Source organism: Amblyomma maculatum, chromosome 1 (assembly GCF_055883805.1).
Source record: "Amblyomma maculatum isolate TAMU_Amacu chromosome 1, ASM5588380v1, whole genome shotgun sequence".
NCBI lineage: Eukaryota > Metazoa > Arthropoda > Arachnida > Ixodida > Ixodidae > Amblyomma > Amblyomma maculatum.
In genome coordinates this window covers 359,545,170-359,572,528 of record NC_139344.1, presented here as the reverse complement: position 1 = coordinate 359,572,528, position 27,359 = coordinate 359,545,170, and the positions used below count along the sequence as shown (strand labels likewise).

At 42.8% G+C, this 27,359-nt stretch overlaps 1 protein-coding gene across 1 annotated transcript in view; it reads left to right on the top strand.

The window, feature by feature from the left end:
• The window catches only part of LOC146207925 (glutamate receptor ionotropic, kainate 2-like), a 168,184-nt gene that overhangs the window by 6,960 nt on the left and 133,865 nt on the right, over nt 1–27,359 (top strand). Inside the window, exons 2-4 of the mRNA XM_084577782.1 lie at nt 867–1,094; nt 1,341–1,453; nt 3,282–3,334. Of these exons, the coding sequence (XP_084433908.1) occupies nt 867–1,094; nt 1,341–1,453; nt 3,282–3,334 (394 nt within the window). The remainder of the gene's footprint in view (nt 1–866; nt 1,095–1,340; nt 1,454–3,281; nt 3,335–27,359) is intronic.

Genomic DNA, 27,359 nt, shown 5'->3' with positions numbered 1-27,359 from the left:
CCACACTTACTCATCGCCGTTCCTTTCTAGTTCGCCTGATGCCCACTCGCTTGTCGCCGCGCTGCAGTAAAGACCGATGGCGTGACAGTCGGGAGAAAGAGGAATAAAAAATATACGAGTTCCTCGCCATCGATCTACGCTGCAAGCTTTTTCCATGCCTGAGGTTGCAATTGCGTTGCTTTTCTTAAAATATGTTCACTCTACGTGTGACTTTTCGGCGGTGTTATTTCACATTTTTCACATATGAACGCCTCGGCTACGTTTTGTTCGGGAGAAGGGTGGCTGATCCTGGCCCTGACAGGGCCGGAACAGGTGCAACTGCCGCTTGCGGCGGGGGCTAGCCTGCCACCAAATGATATCTGTTGCAGGCCGTCATTGCACCCGCCACTGTCGGGGGTGGCCGACGGCTGTTTTTGCGACGCGAGTCTTTCTTTTCCCGTTCTTTTTCTTTCTTTTCTATTTTTTCTTCTGTCCGCACGAGACAGCGGAGGTGGCTGAGCTACAGAGCCAGAAGCAGGCCCGTGCATATTCTTTTCCTTCTTCCTACAACCACAACAACAACGGCTGCGTTTTGATGGAAGCGAAATGAAGAGGCGTCCGTGTGCTGTGCGATTTCAGCGCACGTTAAAGATCCCCAGGTGGTCGAAATTACCCCGTAGCCCTCCACTACGGCTCCTTTTTTCTCTCTCTTTACTTTCGCTCCCACCCTCTCTTCCCTTACGGCGCGATTCAGGTGTCCACGGAAACAAGTGTGACAGATACTGCACGTTTTCCTTCCTGTGAACCAATTATTATCTTCTTGGCGTGACGCTGGTGTGTTATCAGATTGAGAGTGTCAACATTGGTGCGCAATGACGTCATCATAGGCCACTTCTCTGTCAAGGGAGGCGTCTGGATGCCACCTCCATGACCCAAGCAAAGACGCAGCCCCCAACGCTCTCCTGACTCCCGAGTCCATTTTGCTACCACGGCGCCGCGGCTTCCTGCGCTTCGGACTCAGTGTGGATAGAAAGAAGAAACCAGGCGGCATCCGCAACAACTACGTCAGCGTCGGCAGCATCAGTGGCGGCAGCTGCGGCAATAAGGCCGTAATGGTGAGGAAGGCCGCGGCTTCTTGGTACAGGCAGAGCGGTCGCTCCTCTCGTCGGGGAAAAAAAAGCATGAATAGGGAAGAAAAGGAAGCAATCCACTTTGTTCGCTTTCCCCGCTTTTCTTCCTTCTTGGCATGTTCGTTCTTCCTTCACATTTTTACGCTTGTTGGTGCGCGGATTTCTTCGATTGCCGTCTTCTTCTGAAATGACCTTACTCGCCATTCCCTATTGATGCTCTGACGTATGCAGCGAATCACGGATGATTATGTGTCCAAACGGACAGCAGTTGATTACAACACAAAGTGGTCCCTCAAGTGGCTTCTTCCGTGGCTTGTGGTGCCTCTTACAGTTCCGGCAGCAACGTTTGTTCATGCTCTTTGGCTGCCCTCTTTTTTTCGCGAGGTATGGTTGCACTGTTTTGTCGACCAAAAAAAGGCGTAATTTGAAAAATGGGCTGTGCTTCTTTGTGGTGATTTTGTTTTTTCGCAGTGATTGTTGTATCTAACACAGAGCATACGCTTGTTTGTTTTTTTCCTTGTGGGACACGTGCCACTTGTGATTCTGGGAAGGTTAATCTTTCCCTACTTTCTCCTTGTAGTCGGGACTCTACGTGTGCACAGCTTTTCTCAATGCATTCATCAAATATGGGAGGAGGGTTGAACTGCGATTTGAAGAGGCCGCCGTTCGGGGCAAATGACCCGCCGCTTTGGGAGAATTTTACGCTCGCCTTGCATGAGAGGGGGCGAAGAGGAAAGGTAGCCTGTATACAGCGCACGAGAGAGAGGGACCAGAGTTTGTCCTTTACTTTCGTTGTTAAACAGCAACGTTTCTGTGATGCAGGCAGTACGTTACGTATGATGGCAAGCTCTGCACACGGCTTTCTTAGGCAATACAATGCTTACACATGATATTTAACTAAACTTTTTTTCGTTTTCTTTCTTTTTCGATCATATGTAATGCCACCTCGGAAATTATATGATGCGCTGAGATATTTGCTATGTGAATTGACTCTTAAACGTTCCAACATTTTCCTTGGTAAGATGTCTATGTTATGTTTCCAATACGTTTTCTGCAAGTAACGGCCACCGGATCTAAGGTTCATATAGTTTTACAAATATTTGTTAACAAAACAAAACAGTAAGATAACCTTGGCTTCGATTAGTTAGCACGTAACCATTATGTTAGCATAAAATTACTAGTCAATCCACAAAAAAAAAATGCTGTGCACTCACAAATTAGTAAGGAAAATGGTATGTGGCATAGCGATTTCCACAGTTTCATTTGTTTCATTTGTAAGATTAAACTCATTGTACACTTTGGAACGCCATACAGGGAGGTAATTTGCTTCAGTATAGGTAAGAAAGGTTACGCTGGGCAGAGGACAGTAAATGATAATCCATGAATGATTACGCAAGGAAACTTTACCTGGATTTTATACTGGTATTATTCTTCTCGAGCTTTGGTGTGCCAGTATTATTTACGTAGGCCGCACTAGAAGGTTTACAAGAAAAGCCCTTAGGGTGTATATCTTTGTTAGTCTGCACATGCTGGAGTCCTTATTTCTTTCTGGGCCGTACTATTGAATACCAATTTCTCTGTGTGAAGTTTTATTTGTCCCTCAACCATGGAGGCTCAGTGTTCTAGGCGCCCGACTGCTGAACAGAAGGACACGGCGGCCGAATTTTGGTGGAGGCGAATAGCAAGGCGACCGCATATTGTGCGATGTCACTGCACATTAAAAAAAAAAAAAAAACAGGAGGATGGAATTTCGGGGCCCTCCACTATGAGTTCGTAACACATTATTCTGCACTACATAAGATATACCAACGTCGGAAGAAATACACACGCAGACGCATCCCACATTTATATACCATGTGCGAACAAGACAGCATGCATGCAAATATGCACATTACATTGCTGTGTCTATTTAACAATCTGTATTCGCTGTCTCGCAGACAGAGTGATGGGGCGCAGATGCACGTCTCGCCCCTTTGATAAAAAACGCTTCGGACAATTCGCCAGCTAATCTGTCCTTACTTCTGCGCAGAATTTTGACGTGCTTAAGTCGTGGCTGACAGTGGTGGCCGTTGTGATCTTTGTAAGAGCTGTAATGAGCAGGTAGATTCTCGCAGAAATCCGACACATTACCAAATGAACGTTCATGTTCTCTGGCACACTCGTATCACACAGGAAAAGTGACCGCTGTGTGAAAGAACGTGCCGAGGAACATGAACGTTCATTTGGTAATGTGTCGGATTTCTGCGAGAATCTTGCTCCTCTTCGATCACTACTCTTGGAAAGATTACAACGGTCAGCAATGTGAGCCACGGCTTGAGGACATCAAAATGTCCTACACACTTGCGGCCTCCTTCAATTGTTGTGCATATATGTGGGGTCCGTCAGTTTCAATAAAATTAGTTTGAGTCAGTGCCTGTCCTGTGTTTTTCTTTGAGTCCGTATCGTTTATGTAGCGCTGAATACCTTGTTACGAAACCATGCCTCACGAACTTGCCCAGCAACGTGTTTTCTTAAGCGAACTCGATTATATGGAGTTTGTCATAGTCTGAAACACATTGAGATGTTAAAAGCTACGAAGCACAGCAAGTAATTTAAAGCAGCCTCTCTGTTTCCTTGCTGTTTTGGTGTCCAAGCATTTGCTTCTAATTGGTGCATTGAAGCGCAGACGGTCATTCATGTGGTGATGCTTGTCGGACTGGATGTTGTTCATTACTGCTAAATAATCGCGAGAACAAGACCGGACAAAGGGCTCGTTTCTCTGTTTGCGCTCCTTTTATCTCCGCTTTGTTCATGCTCTCTGTTTACCGTTCAGGGGGACTTTCGTGGCTGCGTATCCCAACAATTTGATCTCTTTGTTTACTTCGATCAATGCGAGTCCTCGCAAATACGGCAGATTCGGCAAGAGTAGCATAGACTGCATGGATGCCGGAGTAGTTTGAGGGAATTTTATAGAGCTGACACTCGCACCGTGCTTCTTAACGCCTACCTATGCATCGATGCTGACAACTTTTCCTTCCACACTGGAAACTTCCGCGCTCGATTTAATATGAATTTGCTGATGAGTTCGACTGTTTTACTATCATACTCATGGAAATCATATTACTATCATGGAAATCATATTCCCAAATGCACGTGGAGGCAGTTTTGCATGTTATGTACAACGTTAATAAAATTTTATTCGTTTACCAACGTTTCAGTAATCATTTAAACATTTGATAGCATTCATTTAAAAATACGGCCCATTGACGAACTTGTGTTTGAGCACTAAGCTGAAATGCTAATTTGCGAATTATTTCGATTAAACTCATGATCGCACGTACAACTTTTGACCGTTTTTCTCGAATCACACTAGCGAGGTAATCCGTGTTCAGAAAGCCTTCCTGCCGTCTGACTGACGAATAGATTACTGCTGCAGGGTTCGGAAGCGAATAACGTTATCAGGCAACGTAATTCCTATCACGCGGCCTTTTCTAATCCTGATAGAGTATCTATGCGTCTTATATGCACAAGTTCTCTCTTTGAATAGTTGTTTTGGGCAAGAACTGTCCAGCAGGCATCACAAAACAGTGTCTCTGTTGGAGTATGTAGCCTAATTAGTAGGCCCCATGCTGCATTATTTAAGCGCTCACGTCGGAAAGTGCATTTGCATGGATCGCCTGAAGCCTCTTTCGGCAAGTTGTAATCTTTGTTATTTTGTCAGTGGGGTCACTACTGCATTTGCGATACTTTTGGTTTACGCTATAATTTTCCGTTTATTATTCAGCCAGAGACTTCTGATAGCTTATCTTTCTGTATCATTTAACCACAGAATGCACAACCATGACTATCTCTTTCTTCTCTTCAGATGTGGCTTAGTGCTTAGGGTGGGACTAATAAGCATGCGGTCGCGTTTCGATGGAGGTAAACGCAAGGAGCCTTTGTAATGCTAGATGTCAGTGCAGCATAAATCACCTAGCAATATGAGAACTATTTGTAGACCTGAACTACGGTGTCACTCAAAACATGACTCGAATTATGAAAGTTGAACTACGAAATATCCTAGAAGAGTCTCTTTTATTTTGTAAGAAAATCTCGACGAAGACATTTTTTAACAGCTGCGGCTTCCAAAAAGAACAGGAAAAAAAAAAAACATCTGAAGTTTTGCTCCACATGTCACAGGCAGCGCGAGCTCAGCACAGAACAGGCGTCCTCGTCAATTCAATCTTGAGTCTATTATCAGCCACTTGACCATTTCGTTAGCTTTGCTGTACAATGACAACTATGTGGTTGGTCGGTTCCTCTTCCCAATTGGTTTCATTTTCTTGTTCGTTTCTTCTGCGCTCAATGTATTAAAGTGTTTCTTTCTGTTGGCTGTTTGTGGGTGCATGTCAATCAGTTGGTCATCTCGGCAATGCCGGGAGTAATATACACTCTTTGTACAATTCAGTGCTCTCTTTAATAACATTGGGATGTAAATGGCGTTTTTCATTAAATAATTGTTGTTCACGTTTTTCTTATTTGTATCAGTTAGTGAAGAGCGATACTGGGGGGTGAATGCGTTCTCCGAGCTCTTTCCTGTCCGCAGGGCCCATACGCCAGAAACACGGGCTGGACGCGCTAACGACACCTGGGGGCAATGAAGGTTTTATCGCTTACTTTCCGGGCGCTAGCCGCTGAATTTTCGCAGAGTCCACATCACGCCTCGTGCAAAGTAGGCCGAGCGCTCTAAATTAGAACCTCCGGCGCTTCGTAATAACACCTATTTCCGCACAACGTGCGCTCGAAAAAGAGTGCCTCGAGTTGGGAATAATTTATGACATTACGGCTAGCAGGCCTTTCTCCCGAGTACGCGTATCGGGCAGAGTTAGTGAGTGACTAAATTCACATCGGCTAAACCTGCATTTTTAATTTTATCACTTTGTCATCATAGCAGCTTTCATATATATATATATATATATATATATATATATATATATATATATATATATATATATATATATATATATATATATATATATATATATATATATATATATATGCTGCACTAGCTCGATTGGCAACGGTTTTCTGGTAAGATGATATAGAGCGTCATCACTTTTGGCTTAAAAATCAACGCGCTATAGAAAATAATAGTTTCAAAGTCCATTTCCTGTTACTTGCGCCTGGTGTACGAACGTACAGAACAATGTTAGGTCCTGAAGGCTTATTCCGGAGCATTTAGGAAAATTGCATCGCCATCTCGTTGCAAAAAAAGTACGACGAACTGGTTCTGCAGCAGTAAATTTTAGCAAAATTGAAAGCGCGAAATAAAATTTTAAAAGTTTTTAAAGACGCCTCATTACCGCACGTGAAAGAAATTATCCAGAGTTTAATCTGGTTAGACCGATTATGCATGCCCACGCTCAGCTGTCCACGCACAGGAGGTGGACAGATGAGACGATCCGGTGGGCCAGTCATGAGTCTTCACAACATCTTTGCTCGACTTTAGCGTTGACACTAGTTCTTTAGAACAAGTACTATCTGGGAACTTGTAGCTACCCAGCTAGTCCCAGTTCTTTAATACTCAGTGACTGGATTGATTATAAAATGAGCAATTGGCACAGGATCGGGCTAGCCGGAGCGATATGCCTTGCAGTGGGTGTAGTCAGGCTGATAATGATAAGTATGATGATGATGATGATGAAATAAATAACATATACTAGTCCATTTCTTTTCAGGTTCACTTTTAAGATCCTCACGTGACAGAAATTAATATGGAGCCTAACTGTAGTTCGTTCCCCGTTGCTCGTAGTGCAGATTTGCCTAAAACATACTATCGAACCAAAGCAAGACTTTTAAGGCCAGGGTTCTCAGCTTGCAATGCACGGCCAAGTGTCGTATTCGTGAACCCCAACTACAACGAAACATTACTTTGACAATAATGCCTGTTCATGGGATTTGATGTGACGCAAGTGTTTTATGATTCTTGGCAGAGCTCTGTTGTTACAATTAAGCGTTTTAAATGCTGTATAACAGACGACACCGGTAACTGGCGGCGTGTCGCGGAAGTTGTGAATTTAACGAATATCATACAAGAACGTGTACTCGAGAACTCTCCTCAGTCCGCGCCGATTATATGGGTCAAATGACTTCAAACAGCATGAAGTAAAAAGCTTCAAGTTGAAACGTGGATTGTCGTTTCTAGGTTTGCACAAAGGCGATGATTTTCCACCGCAATTACCCATTTGAAAGGCACCGTAGCGGTCAGCGGCATGAAGCGCATACATTAAAAAAACACGCGCGTCGCATGCCTTGCACACATAACGAAAACACAGGGCAAAATAAATCGTTCTCCATGTTGTTCTTTGGCCTTCGTTCGCTATACTGTAAATTTATGAGATAAGCTTTCGCATCCCGCTCACAACCTGAATATATCGCATTGCCACTTGCTGATGATTTTACAACGGCGGCAAGCTGCAAAAGTGCCCGAACGTGGATGTCGTTTGGGCTCTTAGCAGTAGCCACCAAGGTTTTAGTTTATGTTAGAAAACCGATGGTTTCTGCGGAAATTTCTTGAAACGCTCACTTAAGTGAATACGAGTGTACAAATTATCTTTTATTATTCTTTGCTGAATATTGAAATGGTCTTCTCACAGAGCGAAAATGTTTACGGCAGTTGGGCTTTGAGTTTATTCCTTTTAGAGATTTTCCTTTCAGACTCGATTTTGAAACAAAATTAATGCACTTGTATGAACGCCTGTACTCAGATTTAGTATCGTCATCAGGTTAATATCAGATATGAACAATAGCTTTATGAAGTCTTGACGTACTACGAAGTCGTAAGGGCTATAAAATAAAAGAACTAATGAAATAATTTGTCACGCCGGGGAGACCCGAATAACTGATTTAAATACTCTGCCTGGCTTTAATTACACACGCACACACACACACACACACGCGCGCGCGCGCGCACGCGCACGCGCACACATACATACATACATACATACATACATACATACATACATACATACATACATACATACATACATACATACATACATACATACATACATACATACATACATACATACATACATACATACATACATACATACATACATACATACATACATACATACATACATGCATGCATGCATGCATGCATGCATGCATACATACATACATACATACATACATACATACATACATACATACATACATACATACATACATACATACATACATACATACATACATACATACATACATACATACATACATACATACATACATACATACATACATACATACATACATACATACATACATACATACATACATACATACATACATACATACATACATACATACATACATACATACGCGCGCGCACACGCACACACACACTACAATGACTGATCATTGCGGCATTTTCAATGCATTCGAAATCAATGAACTGTAATGCATTTCATGTCCCTCTGCTAATACTAATTACCATGCAAAGGTCCCTCTCACATTTCAATTAGCGTGAGGACGAGATGATGATTTCAGTAGGATTTAATGCTTCCCTAAAATCAAGTGGCGTTTTCGCAGTTTGATTTGTAGGTGTCTTTTCAATATGTAAATCACAGCGTGACTGACATAGTTTGAATCCGTGAAGTGAGACAAGGCTTCTATGAAATTGTGATATTCTATTGTCGCTTAATTTATAGAAATCAGAACTTTTTTTTTTCATTTTCAACGAATGCCTCTGTCCTAGGCCCAGGTCGGTCACCCTTCTGCAAACGTTACTTTCGTAACGGTCCCTTAATTAGTTCAGCGGCCTTACATTAGAAAGGCGATAGCACGGAAGTATTTTTTTTTTTCAATATTCGCATTAAAGTTAAAGGGTAGTTAAGAAACGCCCAGGAGACAATTTTGTTAGAAACATTAAAGACTATATTATAAGATTAAAACACCGAACTCAACGCAATCTCAAAGGCGAAACGCAGAGGTCTTAATTGGCTCGAAATAACGGAAGTGTCTTGTGGGCAGAAGGGAAGGGATCATTAGCCATCCGATGGCGATGTTTTGGCTTCCGGTGGTTCTCAGGGGCAAAAGCCGTTGAAAATCGATTCGCGCTTCACTACCTAACCGCCATGAATTCTGCCCACTGTGCGCGATCTGTGCGGATAAGGAGAAGACACGCGCTTCCATGAAAAAAAAAAAAAAAAAAGAGAAATGCAGTTTAAAATGTTTCTATGCGAACTATGTGTTTGTATGAACCGCAAAAGTTTTTATCACGGAAAGTTGCCCAGAGTCGTTCGTCAGACAGAAAGGCACTGTTTTAAAAGAACAGAAGCGGACAAGCTTTTTGCGCACGCACGCACGCACGCGCACGCACGCACACACACACACACACACACACACACACACACACACACACACACACACACACGCGCGCGCACGCACGCACGCACATGCACATGCACACGCACATGCACACGCACATGCACACGCACACACACGCACGCAAATGAGAATAACTTCTACGTGGAGAAGTAAAGTTAGCGTATAACCCCTTACTTAATTTGGCTGTGGGCATTTTAAATTTTTTTACATTTAAAAAAAAAAGTACGAAACCGGGAAAATTAAAATTCCTGGGCATTTTTCAGTGCGCACTAGGACTAACACTCATTCCTTTGTTTCATACTAATTTATACCTAATTGTACCAGAAAGTTGATGTATTTTACGTACTGAAACAAGCCGAATAAATCAGAGGAGACAAATTTATAAACTTACTCAGCAAAACTACTAGTGTTTCATTTTATTTTAGTTTCGTGGCGTTCGCGGCAGGCGTAGGAAACGTTTTACATTTTTTGAAAAATCCTAAATTTGCCCATTTGATAGATGGAAGAAATTAGCAGCTAGTGTTAACTTTTCAAGGCCGCTATTTGCCGCGTGCACAAATGTCTACAAAACGTCCTAATGCAACATGAGTGTATGCTAGTTGCTAGGGGATATCTAGCAGCGCTCTTCTGTAGGTACGTTTATTTGCGAGAGACTAACTTTTCGCCTACGATGTTTTCTCGGTTGCTTTAAAATATTAAAAACTTTAACCCTACGTCTGATAATCTTCCCCCATAGCTCTTTCTACATCGAATCAGAATATTTTATAAGTTGACTACAAGGAAACATGCATCGAGCCGACCGAACTTGGCTATGGCTTTATTTGGCTAGTGTTTAACATGTAAGCAAAGAATAGAGCGGGATATGCTCGGGACCAATGCTGTACGAATTGAAACTTATACCAACAACCACTTTCTAGACAGAAATGCCAGACGTGTCGAAGCTTTGCTGCAATACATGCTACGGAGCGCACGCTTCTTGTCGCTGGCAAAATTGTCTGGGCGCAATATCTTCCTTTCCGAAAAATTGGCCCGCTGGATAAAAACGAGAAAAAGTTTATGGACCGTCCTCCTGCAACGCATAACCATATTAATTGCATATTTTATTTATTTTTCCTTTTGCGGTTACTCCCTGCCTGAATGTAACGCACGCAGCTTCTTAAAACACGGTTATTTAGTATGCGTTGGAAAAGAAAGAAGTAGAATGTATTGGAGTAAATACACCGATCTGTTATATTCAACTTTGTCAGAAATGTGCATTCAGCACGGCTCTAATTTGTACACAATGGTGCACAGTGATGGACGCAAAGCTCAAGAGATGTGGGTTTGTGACAAAATAGAACTAATTTTCTTCGTGGTAAGGCACATCAGGCCAGTGAATATTATAGAAACATGACCAAAAACTACCCTTCAATAGCTGGAAATACAGGTTCAAGATGAATTTCAGGGCTGCTTGTAGGGCCGCAAAGTTCCTGTCTTCTCCATTAAAAGCTGAAAAAATAGCCCGCACTATGTTGTTGAGGGCTTGCAGTAATTTATTCATTCATTTGTTTGTTTGTCTCTGTGTATTTGTTTCTGCGCTGGATTTACGCGTACCACCTGTCATAGCATTTTCACATTTTCAGATTACAGTTAAATCGTCGAAACACTATAGACACGCTTCATTCGGTCCGAAAGCAATGTCTGTGGTAGGCAAATTCTTTGGCTAGAAACAAACACCTGGCCGCTTTGTATTATGATAAGAGCTTGAGCATGTGACTACCGCTAGCGTTTTGTACTATACTTCATACATCGCTGCCTGACGAAGACTGCACAAAAACGAGCTGACTTTATACACACGTGCACGGTCTTCATTTCCGGGCTTCACAAGTTCTTTAGACTGCGTAAATCTTTCATCCCAGTCGTTCCTAATCCATTCCGACGCTGCAACAAAGACACCTTCATCACACATATGCAGAAGTGTTTGTCTATGCTCTCGGTTGGAGACACACGCCCTCTGTGCATTTCTGCATAGTACAGGGGAAAGGTCCACTTCCAGAGATTCGGAGACAGCGAGCCGTGAAACGATGTAGCGGAGAATGTCTGGCACACTCAGTGAAGGTGACACAAACACTGGGAGAAGACCACAGAGAGAGAAAGGAAGCTGCGCAAATACTGGCACGTGTTCTTCAGCAATTGATGCAAAAAACAAGATGAAAAAGAAGGTGACATGGAAAATTCTTACAAACAGCGAAAGAGACGTCGAGGGCTCTTCTGTGCGTGTCCTTCACAGTCTATACACTGGTATGGAACATTTTTCTTTTTTTTCAAGCCGACAGTTTCGAAGGAAAGTTGCGCTGCATGCGCCCGCGTCTTATATAGATTTTGTTTTCATTTTTCTCGGAGTCTTCTAAAACTGCATGGGAGAGAAGGCCACATACGAAAATAGGGGCGCGCTGACTTGTGTCTGCTTCGCTGGTTTCATGCAATAATTCCGATGCGGAGCCACAGGAGACACGGCGAATGCACTAAGAGATATAAACAAGAACCTAATTTAAACTATTCTAGAGGCTAGTTTGGTTCTTGATGTAATGTGCCGCAGCTGAAAGTAGGGAAAGTGGCAAGGAATATCTAAACCACATTGCCGACAACCGATGCCGCAGAGTGCTTCCTTAATTTGAATTTGAGGAATATGTCCTTTCGAAAGACAGCAAAACCTTATGAACATCTTTTTCTTTATGGGAGTAGAGAATAAAGCAGTGATAAGTTTGTATGCGGCTTGACGTGCCAGTTAACTATTGCCTACTTACTACATTTATCAAATAAACTTCTTCCCCTCTGGCATAGCGGTATTGCGTTCTTTATTACTTACAAGGGTAGATATAATAATGCTCTCCAAATGAACTGGCTCTCCTACTGAAAAATTCTGCGTGAAGAATATGACGCCGTAACAAAGCAAGCGGCTTCTCTGGGGCAGGTGGAAGCTAGTGAAGTCAAAACTAAGGAGGCGCATTGCGTAAGCATTTCTTCCAGTGACGGCACCGCTGTGTCTTCTAAAAATAGAGCGGAGTTGCTACCTCTAGCCCTTAGCAGGAGCGTTGCGACATGAGCTAGATGGAGGGCAACCGTTGGCTTTCAAGCAATCCCACGCAAATATAGTAACTGGTGGTAAAGGAGACGTAATGAATGAAGCTTCTGTAATTTATGCGCATATGAGAGAGAAGGAAGAGAAATATTGAGACGGTTCGCTTCCTTAAATATGTTCGCGATCCCACGCTTAAAAATTAGGAACTTGCTAAACCTTCGCTTCAGCAGTACTTGGTTTAACCTGGAATTTAGCATGGTTGGGTTAAACTCCACTAGGGTAAATGTCGTAATAGCCTGATACTGTGGCTCAGTAGTTAGCTGCTCGAATCCTCTGTCTGAGGACGCAAGTTCAACCTCTGCCGGCGCGGCCGCGTTTGCATGCAGCTGAAATGCAATACTGTCTTGTAGTGGGTGCTCTCAGAAAAAGAACTGAATAGGTTTAAAGTACCTGGATCTGTTCACTAGGGCATGCTTTATAGAACATTGTCGCCTTGACAACGTATAACCAAAAATGCTAAACACCCAGTATCACAAGTAGAAGTATGAAGCGTACAATTTTATAGCTGCAAATCAAAAAGTTATCCAGACGCTACATTGTCACACAGTGGCGACATGGCCGTTGACACCAAAAGAAGACACAGGCTTGATGATACTCAAATTAACTCGTTATTGGGCTGACTTGCGCCCGCAAAAGAACTAAGCAACTCAGCGGCGGCGATATCAAAAAACGTGCTCGTCGATCGTCGAACAAGGAATGCTCGTCACACTCGTCAACGCTCAATTTAAAGGCTGCTCAGAACAATCTAGATAACGTCGCAGACTACTACTAGCACAACCTTGAACATCGTAGAAACATACGCAAGTGATCGGAATCTTCGAGACAGATCTCGGCTTATCTTTTGGGCAAAGAAAATGATAACGCGTCGTATCGCGACAACGAGCGTGAACAAACACGGGATACAGAATTGATACGCGTGCCAGGATTACAGTGATAAGCCCGCGTGCCGGCAGCTGTTAAAAAACAACAAATACAGTTTTGAAGGTTTGGTGGCACTATATTTAAAGGCCGTGATCAGGAAGTACTTTTTCTCTCTGTGTCATAAATGATAGCGCTAACAGTTATAGCTTACTATGCGCCCAGACAAAAAAAAATGAAAATTTACAGTGGCTGTACTCAGCTGGGCCAGGATATACGTAGCGAATGGTAGGGGTTATCTTGGTTGAACTCGGTTATCCGATATGTTAGGCTACACCAGTTAAGCAATTTGCGGCATTGTCGTGGTTTTCGATATGCGTAAAGCACATATGTCTTCATGGTTACGCCTTATAGGTATGAAGACCGACAGGTGGTCTGGAAGGTAGTTTGTCACCGGCTAAATTTTCGATACGCAATATGTAGACGTGTTGTTTCCTCTTTGGCACACAAGATCAATGGCCGTTTCCCATTGGGTAGTCTGAATGTAAGAATCCGATGCGAAATCAAAGTCGAACTTCAGCTTCATACACTCGCTTACTTCTTCTTGCTCTTGAAGTGCTGTTTGGCGGTCTTCTCCTTGAAGCTCGGCAGCGACTGACTCGACGACTTTGCCGACCCGAAACTTGGCGCCGCCGTTTATCGAGACGTTCTTCCCACTCTTCAGGCGTCTCCGGTGCTCGCTAAGCCTCCCTTGCTTTATTTGCACGTTGTCGGGTGGCCTCGCGCATGTGATAGCTTCAAAATCCGTCGAAGCGTCTTCGCCGAGCCTCTGCTGATGCCGTTCACAGTACGTGCTCTCTTCGTCCGCCTCTTCATGCACTGGGCATCTATCTAGCGAGCGCACGTGCCGCTGCCCATATTCTGAGCTGTGCGGTATGCAGCAGTTGCAGTGGCTTAGCTCAGCAAGGCCAGGATCATCACAATCCCGATTATTACTCACGATAATCACGAAAAACGATATGAGCACAGCGAAGCATGACGTCATGCGCTTGCGCCACCAAGAGTCCAGCGCAGCTCAGCGCTTTCAGTTTCCATGGTTACTGCGCATGCCCAATAGCGACTAGCGACGCTTACTCGAAATGCGCTGCTGACTACACTAGTGTAGCTTTCGCTGCAAAAATAAGTATCGCAAACGCACGTGAATTTATGGTCTTGCGAGCGAAGGTCAAATCTCGGCTTTTCTGTTGCCTGCTAGTGGTCTATCAGAGCGTGAGCTATAGCTTTCAAACAGCAACTCCCAAGGTAAATCACTTTCGCGTTTGACCTTAAGCTGAGATGCTTCTTAGTGGAGTACTCCGGAAACTTCGAAAATCTAGAGTATCAACATGTGCGACCAAGAAGCGGGAGGGGGATGTTGAACAAGTGCTTTGTCGGTATTGGTTGCTAAGTCTCGCTGTTGGTTAGGTGTGTGTCAGTTAGAGTACGTCAACGCTTCGGCAGGCTCGTAATGCTGCAGTGTAGCAATGCTTAACAGACCTTACGCGCGGGTAACTAGGTTTAACACGATAAACCTCAGCAATTGTTTGACACTTCATTAGGGGCCAAAGCGTAATGAGAGAAGAAAATACCAAATAATTAAAAATATGAAGACTCACATTCCACGCGCATGCATCGCTGCGATCATACCTGGATGTCAGGTTTATTCGGTTCTCTTCGGAGTCGGGCCTTCGTCCTTCAGTTTGCAATTAAATGATAGACCACCTTCAGTCTAAAGAAAGTTCGCAACACTTTAGCCGGGAACACTTCATTCAAAATAACTGGCAATGTATTACGACCAGGAAAATATGTACACACCCAGTTGGCAAGTACTTCAGATTGTAAGTCTGAATACAGTAAAACAGACGAGAGTTTTAGAAAGCTGTCCACGTATTAATGGCTTGGGAGCTCAAGCAATATTGATTCTTTTTTTTACATTTTATAAGAAGTCAGTAAATCATAAACATCTAATGACCTAGCTAAAAGGAGTCTCATAATAAAAAACGTGACACTAAGGACGTACGTCCAAATTTCAGTTAACTATATTACTGATTAAATAAGATTGGTGCGCAACCAAGAGCAATATAATACTTCCTTGCTGCCTCTTAAGCTAAATGCTAATGTATAAAGGCAGCGTACTATCCCTCTTAATGCGACATTTTGTTGACCAAAGAAAACGTTGCTTTTTTTTTCCGGTGAATGCTTCTCATGGTAATTACTTTGTCCTTAGAAAAATGATGACGTATTGGAAAGAAATGGAGGACTAGACTCGCGTGTTTATCATTGCACAATCAGTACATTGGGAAAAAACTCGGTGTTTCTACCAAAAGTCCTTATTCTTTTGCTATTAGTTTCGTTAATGCATCCTACTTGTAATCGTTAGGTTCTCGCACAGCACGAATCCCGGTATCCTTAAAGAAAGCGCATCTGTCCTGATTCGGCAACGAGCTGACCACTTGCTCAGGGTCCTCGAGCTCACTGGGCGAAGACAAACGACTAGGATGTCACGTTCAACACCACAGCAGTCACTGCACAAACGAAAAGGAAAAGTGACTGCAGTGTGGTCGAATTACATTGGCCAAAGGAAAGTCAATCACACCGTTGTGCTTGAAAAGGGCAGGAATCCATGTTTTTCGTTGACTGCGGCTTCATGGGTCTTTGGCGTCAAGGTGGCTTAAGGCAGCACAGCTAAGTCTTCTCAGTAATGGTGTTTTTTTTTTGCCTTACATCTTTTAAAATTTCAGTTGATGCTGTGCGTCCTAGATTCTGGTGGCATTATCTGTGCCGCCCCTTTATTCGCAACGCGCCGCACATATTAGAGTCTGGAAATCTATATTCTTCGAATATGCGCCTTTTGACAACGACAACTAAGATGCTGAACACATTACAAAGCAACTCAAGCATCGCAGTCAAATAAATGTTTTGCCTACTGCGTGTAGTAAATTTTAAGTAGTGAGCGATCTGATTCGCAGTGATTACAGGTGTCTGGAAGTTCACAATCAGCATGGCAATAGCGATAGAATCATTATTGTAAATGCATGAATCTTTCCTCTAAACTCGAAAAAATTCCCGAACTATTTATTCATCAAATAAATCTGGCTCTCCTTTTCGCGGAAGCAGAAGCTCGGTTAGGGCAAGGGGAATTTCTTTAGCTTTGCTCGGAGTAATTTTTAAAGTAGAAGTATTGTTTCGAGAAAACTGCTTAACTACCTTGTGGATCTCTAGATAAGGCAGGTGCTCTACTGAACATGCGCATCACCTGCTTGTCTGCTTGGAAGGATGTGCATGCTTTTAGCAACTAAGGCATTGTAAGCTTGAACACTAGAAAGTAATGGGCTATGAGGTAATATAATGTTTTTTAATGGCTTAGTGACTCAGGCTCCACACAGCTTTTAGCCAGTCCTGAACTCAAAAAATACCCTAGTCGTCTCCGTGAAAACAGTCAATGATGCAAAGAACACAAAGAAAGTGGTAAGCCCGCAAGGCGCGTACACGTGAGACTCAGACGGCTGTAAAATGCTGCCGACAAACAAATACAAGGAGAACGCGGGAAACGCTATTCGCGATCAAACAACCCCTCAAACACTTTTCCCTGAGGTATTTCACCGTATTTTTTTTTCGGTAGCTTTTATTGTTATATTATTGAATGCAGACAACCATTGTACGTTATTGACATATTTAACGGCCCGAAAGAGCGTTTCAGTTCGTCTCCAAAAGCTCATTATCCACCTATAAAACAAGCAGCAATTAGTTCGTACACTAATGAGCATTTAAATATAGGGCACTAGTTAGCTTCTGGAAAAATTTACTTGCGGAGTGATGCAGTCAATTTCCACAGATTTCAGGAAGTAATTACAGTTTGTGCTCTGCGTCGTTAAACCAGCATTCTCATTTTTAACATTCATATCATCGTCTCTAAAAATATGTGAATATGCGTTCTTGCTATGATGCTTAGATCAGTTCTGGTCTGAAAGCCAGAAAAAGGTTACCATGCCAATAATGAAAAGCTGTGTTGTTAAAGAATTTGACTGAGTTTTCCGAAGATGTTTTTAGCTCATTTAGCGATTCCATAAATCATGTTTCTCACGGATTTTGTTATTGGGCAAGTAACTTTTCTTTTATAGTGATTAAGGCAGCACACTGCTAAGGCTTTCTAACTCTAAGATCTTCCTCATATAAACTCTTCCAGCGTGAAGCCTGCATGCTTTGTCTGGCGGCGGACCAACTGGAAAAACTTGGCTATCAGAATAAAATTTGGCGTCTTCAATGCGACGGCGCCAATTCGGGACGTCTTTGCTTTGTCCGGAGCTGGTCATGTAAGCAACCACATGAAAGAAAAAAAACTACCGCTTAAGCCCCCAGGCGCCAAGCAATCAATATATTTCTATTGAATTTAGTACTTATTGTCTTTTGTCGTCTCTTCGCTTGGAATTCACGCTCCTCGCTGCTGAAGTTCTTTGATGGCGGAGGGACTTCCGATTCTGAGGAGTGGGTGAGGACACACGATGCATGTAATTGATTTCAGAATCGATATTTGTCAGCGCATGTTCAATCGTTCTTTTCGAAATCGCTTATTTTATTGCTCTCCGGCTCCCACTTCACCGCTGGCGTATGAGCCGGGAACGCCTTCAAATAGATTATTACCGCTTGTTTTGCTTTATTTGAGTGTTTTAATATTAAGAACTCGCACTGTGTTATCCTGATCAACAAAAATGTGAAAGCAAAGCTCGAGTAGTAAAAAGATAAAGAATCGTGATTTATCGACATTAAGCGATTGCTCTCGCCTAATTTTATTATTTTGGTTTTCTTCAAGAGATGGCACAAAAAGGAAATAAACCTATGGAATGTGCGTTGAACATTGAACAGAGCTCTAAAAAAGAATCGTGGGAGATGACCGTTTACCGACGGTGAAGTGGACAGGGTTCGCTTAGTAGCTCAATGTAATGAGAAAAGGCGGGTAATAGTTTTTCTCCTCGAATGGCGACCAGAAACGGAGACAATACTTCTTTTATATAAAGCACAGCCTATATTACGACGTAATGGAACGAATCTCCTTGAATAGGGTGTTAGTTTCTGCAATGGAATGATCGTCTTCAATTTGAGTCTGTAAAATGGAATTTGTCTCGGGTTTCTCACTTCAGTGACGCTTGGGCTTCTGGTAAGTGAAGGCATCTGGTGAGCGGTATCGAGTGGATTGCATGTTTGTACAGCCTTCTGGATGGAAAAGGTGGGTGAGGCTCTGCAGAGCGCGCGGGCGAGTCAGTTGGGGCTTGGTGGCGGTTTCAGGGTGGGGAAGAAGGTTTGAGGGCACATAAGTGAATTATTGAGCCTACTCCACCCTCCTTCATGAGGGTGGAGTAGGGTTGTTGGTGGCGGTTCTGCGTGCTGACAGTGGGATGTTTGAGATTGGGAGATTGATTCTTGATGGTGTAATGAATTGAAGTAAATCATGCGTGGTTAGTACGTGGGTTGCAGCCTTTTGGATGCTAGCTGGAACTTATTAGAATATGAGATTCACAGATTGCCCAAATCCAGGTCTTGTTTTTACTTCTTTGCTAGAAACTAAAATATAATTTCAGGCGAGTCAACGATTCTGGACACCTTATAGACGTCATTTGACGTACGCGCGCGTCAGTGCGTTCTTAGGACACTATTGATGCTATTGCGATTGAAGCTGTCATATCCGTTAACCCAGGCCGCGCGGTTGTCACATTGCAGGTTGCCAGGGTTTCAGGAACCAGCACCTTTACGAATTCTTTTAGGTAAGCAGGCAAATCGGGCCCGCACTGGGATTTGGTTCTTTCGATGCTTTACACACCGCGACCTTTTGAACCGCTGATCATTTCGCTCAAGTTAGCGCACTCAGCTTGTCTCCTTATCGTCGACGCTAGGACCTGTCAGGTCATTTAGGCCTCCCTCCCAATCAAGTGTGCGGCTGCACAAACCTACTCTAGACAACATAGGCTCAGCTTTTCTACCTAGTTTCCGGCTTCCTTCCAAAGAAGTTGCTAGGCAGCACTGAACATTTCGAAGTTCCGAACTTGGGGTGAAAGTTGGTGAAGACGACATGTCAAAATACGCAGCGCGAATGATTTATTTATTTATTTATTTGGTTACTATCAGGGCCGTTGAGGCGTTACAGATAGGAGAGTTTTAAGTACTTATACAAACATTAGAACTAAGAATTTTTTTAACATAGGTGATGAAGAAGCGCAGATTTGAACGCTTCGGATTCGGAAATGGAGACGATGCAGGCGGGCAGGTGGTGATAATCGAGGGTTATAAGGCATCGGGAAATGGAGGCCCTTCTGATTGTAGCGGTACTAGTTAGAACCTTGGTAGGTGCTAATATATGGCAGTCCTCTATTCGAAGGAAAAGTTTCGGAAGGTTCCGGCACAGGGTCAATCACACATAGCAGTAACACGGCTTCGCTTGGCTGCGCACCTGCGGAGCATCACTGGGCTGACGCCAGTGGCAAATTCACGCAAAAATGGCCGACGACACGAAGCACTACTTCGAAGTCCGCGTAGTATTGCGCCAATGTTCATTGACTCATGACTGGGTTATGCGCAATGGCGCAAAACACATGCATGTCCACGCGAAGACGTGTTGCCGCTAAGTGTTATCGAACCTGTAGGTGTCTGCTTTCAGTACAATCACAGGAACATAGATATTATTTGTCGGTTATTCCGCCTTCCTCCAATATATCACAATCGAAAATAGAGTTTCTTATCCTCAGTGCATGCGGCTTGTCCATTACGTGCGCTCACCTAAGCTTCTGTAGATATCTACCTATGACTTGACGTATCAAAAAATGCCATTTGTACTGCACAACTATGCTTTGGCTACGACGGACGCAGTAAACGAAAGCGGTGTCTACATGAGGCCTTGTAGAGTGCTGCTTATACGGTGTGAAGAGCCAGCGACGGAAACGAAATCAAAGGCATTGAGAAATGCGAAAAATATTTGATCGTAAAAATGAATTTACTAGAAAGTAGAAGAAAAAACCAGCGTATGCCGCAGGTCAAGATCCGAACCCACGACTTTCGAATTTTGCGTTGGGTGGTATACCGCGGAGATACGGTGAAGGAGACCGTTTAACCATATATATTCTTAGGTTTTTATGTTGGATACATCCAATTCGTGAGAATGTTCGCCAAAGCAACCATTTGCTTTAGCGATGAACGTGGAACGTCCAGTGGTAACGCAAGCGCCACGAATAACGTGACCTAAAGGAGTGGCGGCAGCTTTATGCGATGGGGCCATTTAGTATACAGGATTAGTTTCACTTCACCTCGGCCTAAATGTGCCCACTTTATCCATATTCGAACCTGTGATTATGCACGTATTGAAAGAACGTTTCGCCGTCCCCGCTCCGGAGCAGATCGAATCGCTCCCATTTAATGTTTAGCCTGTTCTTCGGAGTCAAAACTTCAAATAAGTTGTGATAGGCATGTATAAAATTGGTAACATGTGCTTACACACTACCACACACTCCGTATTTTTTGCTCTACCTTTATAGGCTGGCAATGCACAGAAGCCTGTAAAAGAATTCATCTTTTATAAGTTTTAAGGCTTTATTCGCAACGCATACTTCGTCCGGAAGGAAATTGAAATGCATTTTTACTGTGCTCAACATTTTTAAACAACTCAAGGACTACGATGGAGGACGTAGTAGAGGGATCTTGATACATTTTGACTGTGTAGGGTGCATTAACAAATGTCTGCAGAGCGCGGAACTCCAGTGTTTTTGTGCATTGAAGTTAGAGAACCTTAGGTGATTGAAAGTTATTCGGAACCCTTTTAATCAAGGCATCTCTTGTTACTTAAGTCGCTTTTGGACGTTTAATCCTCAGCTTTGGATATTAAATTATATCCTTCTAAACATGCATTCTCTTCTCTTATTTGAAACATTTATGCCGTGAATTTGAAGGGATGGAAAGCGTAGCAGGGGGCGGCAGAAAGTTAGGTGGGCGGATGAGGTTAAGAAGTTCGCAGGGGTCAAGTGGATGCAGCCAGCACAGAACCGGGTTAAGTGGAGAAATATGGGAGAGGCATTCGCCCTGCAGTGGGTATAGTCAGGCTGATGATGATGATGATGATGATGATGATGATGATGATGATGATGATGATGATGATGATGATGATGATGACGTGAATTTTGTGGTTCTAAAATACTGTCATGCTGGGACGTCGCACCATCAGGGAATTAAAGAGCGTATCACCAAGGTCATCAGGTCGGGGTATGAACTCATATCCGCCAGCAAGGTGGCTCCGAGAGACTCCTGCGCCGCTATTTTAGCATACAGGACGCTCCACCGTGTTACTGCCTTTAATCACGAAGTTCTTTTTGAAGGAACCGTCCGAATTTCACGCCGTGATCCTCAGTCTATCATTGTGCATGTCAGCAACTGAAACCTTACCATTCCAGTTAAGGGCAGTTTGTGTCTTGAGCAGTCCTTGAGCCTTTGTTTGTGCATTATCCTTCCATCGTGTTTCGTTTTATTTTTCTTGTGTTTAGATTCTTTAGGAGTTTTCTTCAGAAAAAAAAAGGGGGGGGGGGATCTTATGTCGCATGCATTGTCATGTGTCAGTGACATTGACAGTTGGCATCAGCGTTGGCTCTCTTCGAGAGATTAGGGTGACTAAGGGCGTGTATGCTTGCTGCCGAACAAGCCGTTGGCGTTCATATTTTAACGTGTTACAAATTTTATTTTTTCCACCATTAGTGGATACGCTACTGGAAACATTTTTGATGGTCGGAATTCTGCTGAAGTAACTACGACCCTGTGAATCAACGATTCTTTCTCAGACGCTGCAGTAACTACGACCTTGATGATCAACGATTCTTTCTGAAAAACTTGCTTTTCACGCTATCCAACTTTGCACTGTTCCTTTCGTGGTTATCTCAGGATTTTTCCTGCCTTGAACTCTTGCAGAGCATTACTAGTACTGTCACTTTGAAGTTTCCTAAAAATGTCGTCTATCTATACGGTGGCCACTTGCCGACTCCGCGTAGCGCCAGTCTACCCGCCGTTTCCCGACATTTTATTACAAATGCAGCGCAACTGTGTCCTGCCGCTTTCCAAGCAATTAAGTAACGTGTTTGGTTGCACAGGCTATACATTTGCTAGTCAAGGTGAGGGCTGTAGTTTCCTCCTCCTGTATGTTTCCAAACTGAGGTTTCTGTGAATAGCGTTCTAAGACGACGAGTGAATCGTAGCAGTGTGCTTAGTTTACGCAAAACTGTGCACCGAATACAATACCAGCGGGGAAAACTGATTCATATCGAAAGTCTTGAAGGAACGTTTCATTGTCGAATCCACAGGGATTAAGCTTTCGTACATATTAGCAGTCTTAAGCCTCTTTGCTGCTTTTTACGGTGAATTGATAAAATAGAAATACGTGGTCAAGTTTTTAATTCGCGATTTTTAAGGACAATAATGTGTATAGAGACTGAACGCCGTCAACATCGATGAGAAGTTCTCTTTTATAATTCATGAATGTGCAGCGTCATTCAGTATCTTGAAAATAAAACAAATAATCTCTTGATTGAGTTTTATGTTGACTTTAGAGCGGTCCGTATGCATAGAATCAAGTTCGCATTTTTATGCATCAAATACAGGTGATGTTTGCTAATTTGTCAATGTTGCATGAGTGAACGTATCTTTGGCTACAATGCTACGCCGAGCCGTGCCATTATACAAATATCCTGTGCATGCAAGCACATTCAACGAGTGCCACATTTTCTGCTTTCAATATCATAAATCACTTTGCGATCAGGAAAATTTAAAAACTAGCCTGCCTTTATATGTGGATGGCCTTCAGTTTCACAGTAAAATACTGCGTCTTAAAATCGCAACTTTGGAGTGAATTACTTAGGACCGTTAACCTTTTGAGCATTTTGCACTAGCACGGATATAATACCCACTTGTTGTCAATTCACCTGCACAGTCCACCACGAAATCTCTCTCGCATGTTTTGAAATAAAATTTGATAAACGCTGAAGAAAATGACTCTTTAATAATATGAAAGAGTTACGTGAATTTCCGTGCGGGTATAGCTCTACGTGGCTTAACATATTTTCCACTGGTGAGCCGATATTTTTTCCCAACTTGTATTGCGACCCCTTTCCATTTGAATAACAATCCTTGAAAAACGCGATAGGAACCAGGCGGTCCATCTGAGAGCAAATTGCCGGTGTTTATTATTACATTTACGTTATGTTACAACTTATACTAATTTCAACAGCAAAATCTGGTTGTATATTCCTGACAAGGAATCATTCCTACTGGAAACACAAAGTAGGCTGCATTTTAACACGCAAAATTAAATAAATACCTTGTCAGCGCACTCCACTAAAAGACGCAACTTGTTCGAATATCCAGCATTATCTCGCCATATTCTTCGAATATAAGCAAAACAAGCAGCATTTAGTAATATCATAACAAAATATTTGGAGATTCTTTCTAATATGAACCAGTCTTATCTATTCCACTTACCCTCAAACGCTAACCAAAAGGAGGGAAAAATAATATAGAAGTGCTCATTGGAGAATTATCCGCTCGAATGTATCTCAAACGGGGGTAACTGCTTCCTTCTTCAACAAAGACAATCCAGTAAGTGTAAAGCCTATACCAGAAAACGGAGTAAACATTAGTCACTATTAACCCCTAATGGGCTCTTGAATCTGCTGCGATCTCTGTATAGCTCGTTTTGTCGCATTGGGTATTTATTCGTTTGCCCTAATGCACCATTGCATTTGCTTCGTTTATTTTTTCTCCATGTATTCTCTCATATTGTTTACGAATGAAATTATTTCATTTAAAAAATTATTTAAAGTTCCTTCAATGACTTATTCTCAGCCGGTGAATGTTATCTCTTCCCTTCCAACCGGGGATAACGTACGAGCTAAGTCTTGACAGTGCACTTCGTCTTTTAGAACAACCACACCAGCAGCGCCAGCACCACTACTCTGTAGGATGACGGATGGTCCCAAGGGAAAGCTTCGTCGTAGGCGCCCGCTAAGCGGTGAAGCTCGCTTCTGCGGTTTGTTCGGCTAGAGACCGTGCTAGAAATAAAGAAAAAAAAAAATTCGCAGAGAGGAGCGAAATTTAGGGAACATGGGCTTCTTTTCGGGTGAGAAAAAAGCAGGATGAATCATGTACAGAAAAAGAAAGTAAAAGTTGACAGTGGTGACGCAATGGCGGAAGAGAAAAGAGTACTCAGCGGAGAGTATAGGACAGACAAAAGCAGCACAACGGGGAGGTCTCAGTAGATGGCAGGAATGACGCTGCGTCATCTTGCTGAGTTCGGAGTCGATAGCTCAGCGGAAATTTATTTTTCGCCAAAGGAACAGGAATTGATTCAGAGCACGCGTCATCAGAGACAGACGCAACCACAATACTCGCTGTGAGTCTTCGTCCGTGACCAACATTACTGCTATAAGTTCAGCCAACTCAGGCTCCAGCTGAACCTCCCGCTGCTGTGTGCAGTATGCTGTTTTGTTTTCTTTGTACTTTTTGTTACCTGAGTTTATTTGTAATGGAGGCCATATTGTTTCTTTGCTTTTTTCGCTGCAGGAGCTGCTGAAGTTTATACCACCGCGCGCAAGTAGGAAAGTCCTGAACGATGCCGTGAGACAGACAGCGAAATAAATTGCAATGCAATGCGCGAATTTTTCGGCTGACCGACTTCATTCCTCCGCAAATAAATAAGGAGGGCCTGCTGTCATAAGACAAATCAAAAATATCAACGCAGCACACCACATTGTGGCTCTGATTCAAAGTCGCAGATTGATTCTTGTGGCAAAGGCAGTTCTGCATATCTTTGGCGCTATTGTCACGGCACTCTTGCCTCGCGTTATGTCACTGTAAATACCATCGTTAGTGCGGGATATGTTTATAGTTGCTTGATTTCCACTTCAATATGTATTTTCGATGATTGCTATGCACGTCATTAGTAGAGAGTTTCAACACTGAGGGTTACGTGATGCACTGTAGTTTTCCGCGACAGCGGGGCTCCACTGCGCATGCTCAGATCGCCTAGACAGCACTAGATACCACCGCATCTTAGCACGTCGCGATCAATCACAGCGCGCTCAATATCGGCGCGCGGTTGCAAATGTCGAATTTCGCTATCCTATAACTCTAATACTATGAGTAATCATGACGCAAATTCTTGTAGTTTTTTTTTCAGAGAATGGGTAAAGCCGCACCGTAGTCCTAAAACTCTGTCTTTAACGTTTCTTCAGTGGTTCTTCTGGATATTGCCTCATAATATCTCACGCGTCTCTGTTTACGTAGAGATAAATCATAATACGCAAGACTGCGACCAGCTTTCACAAGAGCAAAGGATTTTTAATAGTAGATACGAAGGTGTACGAAGGTGCTGTGACAGTCGGTTTTACCTTGAGCAAGGCCAGGACGTCTTATATTGCCGCAGGGAATAATACATTTAAGTATTCATGTTTTTCTAAAATAATCCTTTTTAAAACTGACCGCCTTCGCACACACAACTGCTGTCTCTCTTTAAGTCCCAGGATTTGTCAAATGGGATGAAATTAATTACTCCAAACGCTAATGGACAGGCATAGAAAAAAAAAACAGGCATTACATTCACATCTTTTTTCCTGGCTTGAAAACGTGGTGCCTCAAATTAAAAAAATTTGGAGTTTACTATTTTAACAAAAAGTTCGTAAAATTTTTTGTACCCAAGACGTGGTCCATAAATATCTCGCATGGTGTATCGGCCATAGTCTGCAAATGAGAAATCTAGTGAGTAGAGAGTTGATATTTTCAAGCACAAGAATATTTTCACTACCTTTGCCCACTCGTAGCCAGAGAAAAATATCTTAAGCAGCAAGCGAATAAAACATAAATCGTACATAAGATACTAAATAAACCTAATAGACGTACTATTTTGCGTTGCTTCTTATAGATTGCGTCTCCGCTCCTTTTTAGGGAGTAAAGAGACGAAAGTCGTACTTTCTGCTCAATGTACTGCAGTAAAATGATAGCCAGTCCATGGGCTTGATGCGTAGTGTGTTCCGCATGACTCGGTTAATCTATTTCTTTAAAAGACGAAAGTGCAAAACATCGACCTATCTCACTGAGAGATTGTGATCAACGTACAGAAATCTTGAGCCGCGAAGATTAATAAAGTATGCTGTGAATCTATCTCCTTGGTTCAGGGTCTCCCGATGGCTACTCACTTGTTTTATATGATTGCGAGTTAGACATTTAATTGTCTATTTATGTGGTGTGTACTTACAGCCATCTGCGAGAAGCACTCAAATTAGTGAGAGCGAAATATTGATTAAAATGAGAAAATAATATAAAAAGGCAACAGAAAACAACACAGACGATGACAACGATACGAATGAAAGAGGTAACACTAGAGAGACAGGATAATGCTAGTGAGCAATGAAGGTTTGATCTGAGTTAAAATCTTTTAAAATACATCAGGGTCACAATGTGCCATGGCGTTATAGATATTTTCACAATGGGGCTTGGTTTGAAAGGTGGCACGGCAAGTCACGGTTTTGTTCTGGAAACCCAGGTGATGCAACTATCATCAGTGTATCTTTATGTTCAGAATACAGAAAGGGAGTGGGATGGGAAAGCTATTAGAGGTGAAAAGGAATCGAACGGCCAGGGTGCAGAAGGAGAGGTAATGTCCCGCAATATTATAAGCTTTGGACCATTTGGGCTTGCAGGGACAATTCGGAGAGGGCGTGATAAAGAAAGCGCAGGTTTGAGGTGTGTTTATAGGCTAACCGTCTTTCAATGCTTCTGGCATGGTCCAATATTTGTGTTCAGGAGGAAGGACAAGAAACTGCTTTCTAATATTCTTACAGTAAAACAATTATTGCGTAATTCTAAGC